This window comes from Vigna radiata, chromosome 1 (assembly GCF_000741045.1).
Source record: "Vigna radiata var. radiata cultivar VC1973A chromosome 1, Vradiata_ver6, whole genome shotgun sequence".
Taxonomy (NCBI): domain Eukaryota; kingdom Viridiplantae; phylum Streptophyta; class Magnoliopsida; order Fabales; family Fabaceae; genus Vigna; species Vigna radiata.
The window spans coordinates 30,056,939-30,069,822 of record NC_028351.1 but is presented as its reverse complement, the minus strand read 5'-3'; the positions used below and the strand labels follow the sequence as shown (position 1 = coordinate 30,069,822).

General features: G+C 32.0%; 2 protein-coding genes across 2 annotated transcripts; both read left to right on the top strand.

Annotated features, from left to right (window-relative positions):
* Positions 1–5,924: 5,924 nt before the first annotated feature.
* LOC106761231 (probable leucine-rich repeat receptor-like protein kinase At1g35710) lies at positions 5,925–10,805 on the top strand. The gene is made up of 2 exons (XM_014644763.2): positions 5,925–9,266; positions 9,759–10,805. Exon 1 carries the CDS (start codon positions 5,976–5,978, stop codon positions 9,261–9,263), a length of 3,288 nt encoding a protein of 1,095 aa, XP_014500249.2. The 5' UTR covers positions 5,925–5,975; the 3' UTR covers positions 9,264–9,266; positions 9,759–10,805.
* Positions 10,806–10,891: 86 nt separating this feature from the next.
* Positions 10,892–12,121, top strand: LOC111241315. Its single transcript, XM_022778938.1, has 2 exons — positions 10,892–11,318; positions 11,409–12,121. The coding sequence occupies exons 1-2, from the start codon at positions 11,067–11,069 to the stop codon at positions 11,646–11,648; spliced, it is 492 nt and encodes a 163-aa protein (XP_022634659.1). The 5' UTR covers positions 10,892–11,066; the 3' UTR covers positions 11,649–12,121.
* The last annotated feature ends 763 nt before the right edge of the window (positions 12,122–12,884 follow it).

Here is a 12,884-nt window from a genome sequence, read left to right as displayed (position 1 = left end):
ATGTTTTTATATGCAGGTCTGTTTTTGTGGTAGTGGATATCACAAAAACAGACCTGCAATTTTAAAAAACTGCAGGGGAATATGCCGCGGTTGTGACCTGAACCGCGGCATATAGTATTTCGTTTTTATTTTTTATTTTTAAAAAAGAGACTATAGGTCGCGGTTAGTGCAAGAACCGCGGCATATAACTGGATCTTCTGCCGCGGTTCAACCGCGGCATATAGGGGACAATTTTTTTTTTTTTTAAAAAAAAAGGATTTAGGCAGCGGTTCCTTGGACAACCGCGGCATATTACGAAACTGATATACCGCGGTTGTAACCGCGGCCTAAAGTCTCTGACTTACTACCGCGGCTGTATATGTCACGGTTCATAAACTGCGACCTATAGTGAAAAAAAACCGCGGTAAAAGCCCCTCGCTGCACTAGTGTAAATGTTTATCGTAGCCCACTAGTTGAAGACGTGAAGTTGTTGTGGGTTGATGAGATTGAAATATTTGATGCCTTCGCTACTAAAACTTTTGTGATGCATGCCATGTTATTTCTCACCATTAATGACTTCCTAGCTTACGTAATTTGTCGGGGTATAGTGTCAAGGGTCATAAAGCATGTCCTATATGTGAAGAAAACATTGCAGCTCATCAATTAAAACACGGAAGGAAGACAATGTATATACATCATCGGAGATTTTTACAATTTAATCATCCATATTGAAGGTTAAAAAAAACATTCAATGGACAACGAGAGAAAGATGATGCATCAATTCCACTTACTGGCCTTCAAATTCTTGAAAAAGTAAATACAGTTCATCATGTATTTAGGAAAACATCCAAGAAGTCATTTGTAACAACTCATTGGAAGAAGAAATAAATATTCTTTGATCTTTCATATTGGTCAAAGTTAGATGTTAGACATTGCATAAATGTGATGCATGTAGAGAAGAATGTGTATGATAACACGATTGGTACACTACTCAACATTCAAGGAAAGACAAAAGATGGAGTGAATGCTCGTTTGGATTTGGTTGACATGAAGATCCGAGAAGAGTTGGCACCAAGGGAGATTGATAAATGTACTTATTTTCCCCCTACATGTTACACAATGTCTAGAGAAGATAAGATAAGTTTTAGCCTTTGTTTAAAGAGTATCAAGGTACCACAAGGATACTATTCAAATATCAAGAGTTTAGTGTTGATTCAGTACTTAAAGCTTGTTGGCATGAAGTTTCACGATTGACATGTCTTAATGCAACATTTGTTACCGGTGGCTATTCGTGGAATTTTGCCCAAAAATATTAGGCACACCATAACTTAATAGTGTTCATTTTTCTCGTCAGTTTGTAGTAAAGTCATTGATCCTACAAAGTTAGGTGAATTTCAAGGCGAGATTATTATCATCTTGTGTTAGCTAGAAATGTTTTCCCCTCTATCATTTTTTAACATCAAGGTACATTTACTTGTTCATTTGGTCAGAGAAATCAATTTGTATGGACTAATATACTTAAGATGGATGTATCCTATTGAGTGTTATATGAAGATTTTAAAAGGGTACGTCGAAAATCAATATTGTCTAGAAGGTTCATTGAAAGGTATATTGTTGAAGAAAGTATCGATTTTTGTTCAGATTATATGACTAAAGCAAATCCGATAGGAGTTCCTCGTACATCATGGTTGAATAGATGTTCTACAAGTAAAAGCATGTGAGGTGTGAATGTGGTGACGAAAGATTGTGAAGAATTGTTGCAAGCACATTTGTACATATTAAAAAATAAAAATGAGGTGATCCCATTTTTGTAAGCGTACACAAAGCCATTGTGAAGGACAAGAAACTAAGACAATAAGAGAAATGACAATTGATGGAGCATAACATAACATTCTTGTCCTGGTTCGAATATGAAGTTTTGAAAGAGTCACGGTCTTTAGAGACTTTGTTGTGGCTAGCAAATGGTTTAAAGTTTGATGTTGTATATTATACATACTATGAAATTAATAATTGCACATTTTATATGAAGACTTTGGATGATAAAAGCACAATACAATATAATGCTGTCAGTCTAGAAGCTGAGTCGCTACAATTTTCCACATCCCAAGATCAGAATATTGTACTTGGATCAATGAGATATTATAGTAGAATAGAAGAGATATGGGAGGTTTATTATACTATGTTTTCTGTTCCAATGTTCAAATGTGAGTGGGTTGACAATAAGAATGGTATGAAAATAGATGAATCGAGTATGACGCTAGTTGATTTTCGAAAGGTGGGTTATCAAGACGAACCGTTTATCATGGCATATATGGCAACTCAGGTTTTTTATGTTAAAGATCCTGTGTTTGGCCATTGATACGTCGCTCTTCAAGGCAAAAAACAAAATGAAGTTAACAAAGAGAATCTGACTAATCTTCATATTGCTGACAACCATCCATTTAAAATGAAGGTAAATTTGGATGGTGACCCTTTAGTTGACGACATACATGCAATTCAGGAATATCAGAATGGAGGAATATACATATGACCAATCCATATCTTTATGTATGAATTTTATATTTGTGTAACAATTTACGTGTTTTGTTAAATAATATGTTATTTTATAAGTCTTTTATTAATATTTCATATTATTTATTGTGACAGATATATGACTGAGGCATCACATTCATCAAGGGATGTCCCATTGCTAGACCCACCAAAGGAGCCACCAGGTTGAGGCAACTTTTACTTAGAAGAAATGTAGGTGAGAAGACACTGTCATTATTGACGTGGTCACCGGTGTAGCATCTGGTCCAAATACATATGTTTTTAGGTCTTACCTTGAAGTATTGGGCCGTAACCATATATCTATCCTTACTCCATCATTTGATCATGTATCTAAAGTTGATCAGACCCTAATATGACAAAATCTATTGGTAAGTTCATTAATATTGTTCCAAATTCTAGTTTGATTAAATTGATAATTTTTATTGATATAAGGTTATTTTCTTTATTGCATTTCAAATGTCGTGACGCTAATGAATAGGTGTTTATCTTTAATTCTCGAAAGATTTCGGGATTTTCAGACAAAATTGGCATCAATATATATCTTCGAAGTAAAAAGAAATGAAACTCTATGTTCAAAATATACGATAATTGACGAAGAGACTTGCTGTCCATTTATACAAATTCGTACATCAGAGTCATGACAAGTAAGTGTAGCTAAAATCATTTAATTCATCATTCAGAATTTTATATCATAACAATTGTTTCATTATGTCACAGGAAACAAGGTCAAAAACACAAGATATAAGTGCTAAAAATAAAAAGGTTTAAACCCTTTGACGGTTCTTATATTTGAGGAATCTCAAGTTGGTTTTCTTGTTTAAAATGGTCTCAATTGGGTTCTAAATTTTGTAGATTCGTAACGATTAAGACCTTTTCGTTAAGTGGTCAGAAACGATATCAAATATTAATGACGTGGTACATAATAAATGTATGGAGGTAGATCATTTTATTATGAGGAAATAGGATTTAAATTATGACATATAATTTAATAAATTAAAAGATAAGAAAAAGAGAGGGAGATTTTGAAGATTTAAAGGATTGTCCAACAATATTGAACAGCGTTGCACGATTCACCGTGGCGGAAGTTCTCCTTGTCTTGGAGTACTTGCACATGCTTGGGGTGATCTACAGAGATCTGAAACCTGAGAATGTGTTGGTGAGAGAAGATGGACATATAATTCACCCGGACTACATTCAACCATCATGTTTCACACCAAGATTTCTCTTGGGAAAATCCAAGAAAGAAAAAAAGTTGAAGCCAAAGAATGATGCGCAGAATCAGGTGACCCCTCTTTCCGAGCTCATTGTCGAGCCCACTAATGCTAAATCAATGTTCTTTGTGGGAACACATGAGTACTTGGCACATGAAATCATCAGAGGTGAAGGACATGACAATGTTGTAGACTGGTGGACATTTGGGATATTCTTGTATGAGCTCTTGTTCAGAAGAACACCGTTCAAAGGTTCAGTGAATCGTTTTTACTTTGTTAAACCTATAAATGCTATCAGACTCCTATTGGACTATCTAATCTAGTTCTATATTCTATATTTTGAAGATCTTATATTGCCTAAAAGTAAGACAAATTTATACTTAATAAATTTAATAAAAACCTAGTTAGAACACTTAATTACTCGTTTGATTTCCATTTTGGTTAAAAAGTTTTAAGTTCATAACCGTTTAACTTTTCATTTCCATTGCATCCAAACTTATTTTTTTAAAAAAAAAAAAAACCTTAATTAGGAACTTTAAAAAAATTGTTAAGGTATTAACAACATGCCATGTATTAATATGTGATTTTTTAATTTTTAATTTTTATCTTTTACAAAAAACATTTGTCCATTTTTCATGCTCATTTAATTCAATTTAGTTTTATTTTTTTAAATAGAACAATATTATCTCTTAATTGAAACCAAATTTATTTTTGAATAAATATTATACTGATATTTTTTTAAGATAATTTTGTTACCTACATATTATAGATCTAAGTTCTTTTATAAGATTAAAACTAATTAAATACAAATATTTTTATAAAAAAGTAAGTATTTAAACATATATATTATTAACTCATGTTTTTCTAACAATAAATTAATTTATATAAATAATAATTTGGTCCTTTGTTTTGGAACTCAATTTATTATTTATATAAATATTATACTAATATTTATATTAAATTTTATTACGAATTGAGATATTATTCATTTGTATAAATGTTATACTGATTTGTTTTTTTAATTAAGCATAATGTTTTAATATATTACATTATTTTATATTATTAACTATATTTTGTTAATTATATATCTATAATAAATTTTAATATAAATATTAATATAATATTTATATAAATAATAAGTTGGGTTCTTATATGTATAAATATTATTAATTAATTCATTCTTTAAAAAAAATAGATTAATAATATATATATATATATATATATATATATATATTAATTTTTTTAAAAGTTATACTTAGTTTTAATGTTATAAAAAAATATGAATTACTATATTAATTCATATTAATTACTCTATTTTGAAAAAAATTTGACTAAATTGAATATATATATATATATATATATATATATATATATATATATATATATATAAATTAAATTGAAATCAAAATAATATGACACTAACATTAAAAAAATATATTTGCAAAAGAAAAAAGATAATTAAAAAAATTAAGCAAATAAAAAAAATTAGAAAACCATCTATTAAAAAGCGACAGTTAACTTCCTTAGTGATTTTTATTTTTAAAGAAAAAAAAACTAATCAAAACTCACATTCAAAAGTTAAGACACTATTTTTAAAAATTATGCAATTCAAAGAAAAAAATTAAGAATATCGAGTTGAAATTTTTTACCTAAAATAAAAATTAAATCAGTAATTAAGCCTAGTTAGAAATAACCAAATTTACGTTATAATTAGTGAATAACACTTCTGTTGTCAGCCTTGTTTAATATCCCATTAATACGAACTTCTCCACGAAGCTCTTTATTTGTGATTGTGTAAATATTCTCTTTATCCAAACTTTCAAGTAGGGTTTTGCAAGGAAACAGCTAGAAACTAATCTAGTTTGTTACTGTAAAAAAAAAAAATAACAATTACGTACAAAAATAAATATATATATACATATATTTATATATATATATACATATATTTATATATATATATATATATATATATATATATATATATATATATATATAAAAAAGTTAGTTTCCTTTCATTTTATTTCCATTTAGTTAGTTTTACGTTTGGAAACATTCTTCCTTATTTGACTTGGAGTAGTCAACAAAGACGGAAATGAAGTCTTACGAATATTTGTGTACAGACTGTTAAATTGCTGGATTGTCATCAAATTACAAATCATCATTTATAGTGCTTTTGTTCTTTCACTTATCAAAGTTCATAGCGTAGAAGAAAGTTCATATATCTGAAAAACTGTAATGGCTTCTTTCTTACTAAAAGTATTGTTTGCATTATCAATGCTCGTTTTACATACCCAACTGCCCATTCATGCATTCATGTCCTCATCACATGTGAAGTGCATAGAGAGGGAGAGAGACTCACTTCTCAACTTCAAACATGGTCTCACAGATCCTTCTGGCATGCTTTCCACATGGAGGGATGATGACAGTAACAGAGACTGCTGCAAATGGAGAGGCATTCAATGCAATAATGAAACAGGTGATGTACGAATTCTCGATCTTCGTGGTTCCAAATTTCATTTTTTGATAGGTTCAATCAGTCTTACTTCATTGATTGACTTAACCAAATTGGAATATTTGGATCTTAGCAATAATTTTGATTATAGTAGAAGGAAGCTCCCTCAGCACATGGGCTCCTTCAAAAAATTAAGATATCTCAACCTATCAAATGTGAATTTTTATGGGAGGATTCCTTATGAACTGGGAAATCTGTCAAAGTTGCAGTATCTTGATCTGAAAGGAAATTCTCTGAATGGAGCAATCCCTTATCACCTAGGGAAACTTGCAAGTTTAAAATATTTAGATCTAAGTGAAAATTATTATCTTGAAGGAGAAATTCCTTATCAGCTAGGAAAACTCTCACAGTTGAAGTATCTTAATTTTGGGTTTACATTACTGTCTGGAGCAATCCCTTTCAAGGTTGGAAATCTTCCTATCTTGCATACTCTTAGACTTGGTGGCAATTTTGATCTAACAGTTAATGGTGCAAAATGGCTGTCTTCTCTCTCTTCATTAACAACTCTTCGTTTGGATTCATTGACTAATCTTGCTTACTCTCGTCACTGGCTACAAATGATCAGTGAGCTTACAAACTTGAGAGAGTTGAGTCTAGTCCGATGTAATCTTTTAGATAAAAATGTTTCATCTTTGTTTCCTTCTCATTCTAACCTTTCCACTTCTCTTTCTATCCTTGATCTCTCTGGTAATATGTTGACGTCATCAACACTTCAATTGTTGGTCAACCATAGCCATAATCTTCAAGACCTTTATTTTCGTGAGAATAATGTTTTCTCCTTTCCTTATTATTTAAACTTTCCTTCTCTTGTGGTCCTTGATCTCTCTGTCAATAACCTGATATCATCAACGATTCTAGGAAATTTCAACTTCAGCTCCACACTACAAGAACTTTATCTGGTAGGCTGCAGTCTTGCTGATGAAAATTTTCTTGTTCCATCTGCTTCCATAGGCAAGTCTTCAACTTCTCTTGTCACCCTTGATCTCTCCTTTAATGCATTGAAATCATCGACCATATTTCACTTGATTTCCAACTTCACCACCAATCTTCATGCACTTTCCCTTAACGGTAATTTGCTAGAAGGTCCCATTCCAGATGGATTTGGGAAAGCAATGAACTCTCTTCAAGTTCTTTCCCTTTCCTACAACAAACTGCATGGTCAGATCCCAGCATCCCTAGGAAATATATACTCACTACAAGAGTTACACCTTAGAAGTAACAACTTGAGTGAGAAAATTTCTGGCCTCATTAAAAACTCTTCAATGTTGTCATATTTGAGGCTATTAGATCTCTCCAATAATAGGTTAACTGGAGAAATACCAGAAAGCATTGGGCTGCTGTATGAGTTGGAGATTCTTCACCTGCGGGAGAATAACTTCGAGGGTGATATATATGAATTTTATTTTACAAATTTGTCCAAATTGATGGATTTAGACTTATCACACAACTCATTGTCGCTAAAGTTCTCTACAACCTGGATTCCACCTTTCCAATTATTTAATTTGGAACTTGCTTCTTGCAAGTTGGGTCCTAGTTTTCCAAATTGGCTCCTGAATCAAACTTCCTTAAGCTTTCTAGATATTTCTGATGCTGAGATTGATGACTATGTACCAGATTGGTTTTGGAAAAAATTACAATCTATAAGTACTTTGAACATGTCTTACAACAGTCTCAAAGGTATAATCCCAAATTTACCAATCAAGCTTACCCAGGCAGACACAAATACAGTAATTCTAAATTCCAATCAACTTGAAGGTGGAGTTCCTACTTTTTTGTCACAAGTTTACTCCTTGGATCTTTCCCAAAATATGATTTCAGATTTGGATGCATTTGTATGTGGAAAAGGAGCAACTGCAAGCATCAACGTACTGGATTTATCAAATAATCAAATAACGGGACAATTGCCGGACTGCTGGGAACGTCTAAGTTCTCTGAAATTTCTTGATATAAGCAATAATAATTTGTCGGGGAAGATTCCAAAGTCCATGGGTGATCTTGTTAATTTGGGAGCTTTGCTCTTACGAAACAACAGTTTAACTGGGGAGCTACCACTCACATTGAAAAATTACACTGATTTAGAGACATTAGACTTGAGCGAAAACTTGTTTCATGGTCTAATACCTTCATGGATTGGAGACAGTTTACAACACTTGAAAATCCTAAGTTTGCGATCAAATCACTTGTTTGGAAGTGTTCCTGTACATCTCTGTCAGTTGAGGAAAATTCTTGTTTTTGATCTTTCAAGGAACAACCTGTCGAAAGGAATTCCAACATGCTTGAATAATTTTACTGCATTGATGGATAGAACAGTATTAAACAGAGCTGAACTTATAGAAGAAGGTTCTATTGACTCTAAAGTGTTATTGATGTGGAAAGGACAGGAACGCGTGTTTCTAAATCCCCAGTATCTTTTGAAGAGCATTGATCTCTCGAGTAATGATTTATCAGGTGAAATACCAAAAGAGGTTACGGAGTTACTTGGATTGGTTTCTTTGAACATATCAAGAAATAACCTATATGGAGAAATTCCTTTTGATATTGGGAATTTAAATTCACTAGAATTTCTTGACTTATCAAGGAATCATTTGCATGGGAAAATTCCTTCTTCTCTGGACAAAATCGATCGTCTTGCTGTGTTGAATTTATCAAACAATGATCTGAATGGAAGAATCCCTTGGGGAAGACAGTTGCAAACATTTGATGCCTCTAGTTTTGGAGGAAATCTTGGTCTTTGTGGTGAGCAACTAAACGAAAGTTGCCCTGGAGATAATACAACAGCACTGTCTCAAGGAGCAGAAGTTGATGATGAAGAATATGAAAATTTCTATGGAGCATTATACACGAGTTTGGGAATAGGATTCTTCATAGGCTTTTGGAGCTTATTAGGGACAGTACTACTTTGGCAACCATGGAGAATTGCTTATATGAGAGTCTTAAACAGACTGACAGACTATATACTTGTAGGGGTTGAATTGAACGTAGCCAGATGCAACAAGTGGCTCAAAAGATAAAAGGTATGCTATTCCAATAAGTTCTCTGTTTTAACTTGCAATGTTTATTTCTCTGCTTTATTAGTTATATAAATCAATATCTTCTTTTGTCATGGAAATGGAGGATGTCTTTTTCAATACAAAAATGAACATCTTGGCATGAACCAAATTTTTAGAATTTACTCATTGCTTTCATCAATTTAAACATTGAGCAGCAAATCCAATTCTTCTGTTCCGTGGCTTTACTTCATAGTTTCTTTTCCAAAAGCTGATTATTCTTTTCTTTCTGTAAAGAATGTACAAATGGCATGTTCTATGTAGAGAAATTTTCTCCTTTCTAGAAGACTTATCTTATGTTTAAACCTCTAAAAAGTGTACTCACAGTTATGCACATTTTTTAAGTGTAATGATTACCTATTTTTTCAGTTTTATTTAGTTTATTACAATAATTCAGTCTCTAATTTTGATCCATTGCAACTAAAATATTTTATCTAAATTATCGCATAAAACTTGCAGTTTTGGAGGATTAGCTTCAAATTTCAATCTGAGATTAAAGCTTCATGAGTTGTTGGATGTAGGATATGCAGTATTGAGTTTACAATGTATAACAAAATTTTCTGCTCCTTCTGTTTCTTCTGTTCCTTCTGCTAAACTCTGCCTCCTACACTCAAGGGATGAATAGAAACTCCCCATCCAATCTCAACATTACAAGTGTATTTTGATCAATGAAACTAATAACATCGAGCCCCTTTCTCCTTAGGATTACACAACTTAATCTAATTTGGAGTAACCATGCATCTTTTAGATGTGTCAACGGTCCATAAAATTCCTAATAAAACTCTCAATCTCTTTAAGACTATTCATAGGTCTTGATTAATACAAAAAGAATATAAAACCAAATCATCAATCATAGGAAATGATTAGTTGAATTCTGCCCATCATTCTTAACAATTTTTCTTTCTGCTTTGGAAATTGGAATTTGATTTTTTCTATAATAGGTCTAAAACAATGCCATTACGAGCTCCTTTAAATATAGAAATGACAAAATAGATAAAAGGAAAGTAACCTCTGTTAAAACCCAGAAGATGTTTGATGTATTTATGAACTTAATTAGATGCACTTTAAAAAAAATTAAAAAAAATAAAATAAAAAATTCTTTTTTTTTAGGGTTAACATATTTTCTAGATTGCCTTTCTATAGGTGTCAAAGATATGCGACATGTTTTTGAATAAGAAACATAGTAGGGAACAAATTTATATATATTTTAGGCTGAATGATATCATTTCACGTATAACTAAGAATGTCTCTACTAAGCACTCCACCAGAAGATAAAACAAGAAAGGAGAGAGAAAATCTTTGCGACACCTCTTTGAGAATAAAAATAACATATCATACCACCATTAACGGTAATGAAAGAGACAAAATCCTTCCAACACTTCTTTGAGAACAAAAATAACATATACCACCGATAACATATCTTAGCAAGCCTAATGTATGAATCGAATGATAAAATTTAGGTTTAATACCTATTTTGGTCCCTCCTTTGGGAGGGTTTGTTCAGAGTAGTCCCTCCTTTTTTTTAAAAGTTCGCTATAGTCCTAGCTTTCGCAAAAACTGTTCAAGTCGGCGTTAAGTTCGCAGAGCAGGTGTCTAATATTTGATGATGTGACATTGTAAATTGTTTTAAAAAATAATTAATGATGACGTGTAAATGAATATAGTTAGGTTTTAATTAAAAATTGAAATTGGGGTTAATTAGGTAAACCCAAAGTCTTGGTCAAATACGAAAATTTCCCAAATTTCCCTTTGCAATTGGGAATTTTTATGCTTGCTGTTAGGATTCATCAACCTTCAATCCACCTTCATCAGCGGGGTTTGCATTTTCTTGGCTTGCGATTGCGATTAAGATTAGGATTAGAGAAGATGAAGTTAGAAATTTGGAGAACTTTATCTATGGCAATAAATAAGGATGGGAAGACCATGTTACACATGGCAGGAGAGGTTCCAGCAGATGATACGAATTCCCAAGTTTCTTATTCTGCCTTAGAGATGGTGTGGGACGCAAAATGGTTTCAGGTAGCCAAACAAATTCATATATAATATTTTATTTTCAATGCTGAGGAAAGAACGATGATGTTGGTGATTCTAATTTTTACCTTGGACCAGTATGTTTCAAGCCTCGTACCACCACACTATTACTTTTTGCGTGATAAAGACCGGCAAACCCCGTGGGAAATCTTCAAGAAGACACATGATAATCTTAGGAAGGAGAGTGGGGAGTGGCTGAAGGAGACATCTGAATCTTGCTCCTTAGTGACTGCGCTTGTTGTTGGTGCTTCCTTTGCAACTGCCACCACTGTTCCTGGTGGCATAGATGACAATGGGATGCCTCATTTTGAAGGTTGATGAACCCTAATCCTAATTGCAATTACAAGCCAAGAAAATGCAAACCCCTCTGATGAAGGTGGATTGAAGGTTGATGAACCCTAACAGCAAGCACAGAAATTCCCAATTGCAAAGGGAAAATTTGGGAAATTTTCGCATCTGACCAAGACTTTGGGTTTACCCTGGTTCATTAGAACTATAGAAACTCATACCCAGAATTCCCAGTAATAAAAAAACAGAACTTCCCGCAGTGTACAAAATAAACTTTGTAGCTGAATACAAACGTTTTTTTCCACCCCACATAGATAAAAGTAGATAAACGGGAATTAATTCTAATTCCCACATGATGAAAAAAAGTAAAATGTCTTGAGAAGAAAATGTTCCTAGTTGACCACTATACATTGCTAACATCAGAAAATAGAATAATTTAGATTCTCGAGTAACTGGTTGAGCTGATAACGTAGCTAACGTAGTCCGAAAAAAAGATTCGAGAGAAACCTCAATTTCAATTTTTAATTAAAACCTAACTATATTCATTTACACGTCATCATTAATTATTTTTTAAAACAACTTACAATGTCACATCATCAAATATTAGACACCTGGCAGCTCTGCCGTTAGTGAACTTAACGCCGTTACAAAAAAGGATCAACTTAAACAGTTTTTGCGAAAGCTAGGACTAAAGTGAACTTTTGAAAAATTGAGAGACCACTTTGAACAAACCCTTCAAAGGAGAAACCAAAATAGGTATTAAACCTAAAATTTATTAGTGAAACTAGTCGTATATTTTTATCTTTTAACGAAATATAGAAAATAATGATTTGTATAATGAGAATTAATTATAATATTAGTGACCGTTAAATATTAGTTATTGAGAATAAATATAAAATTTGTAGTTCTTGTTTAATTCATTATATCAAATGATACACTTTGTAATATAAGAAGACATTCATGAATTTGATAGAAAATTGAGTTATTTTTGTAAGAGTCGTTTTGGAATTCTGCGTTACAGGAATTCTAATTTCGATGGGCAATTTGTTGTAATCAACCTCATGACTTATTAGTTACATTCTCATCTTACTTAAACGTGGCATCAACATCCTTTCTCAAATTTAATATCGAAAGAATCCTATGAGATTTCTCATTAGTTAGTATTAGAGGTTTAATTCTTTGTCTCTCTCTATATATATATACATTATATAAATATATAATAATAATAATAATAATAATAATAATATTATTATTATTATTATTATT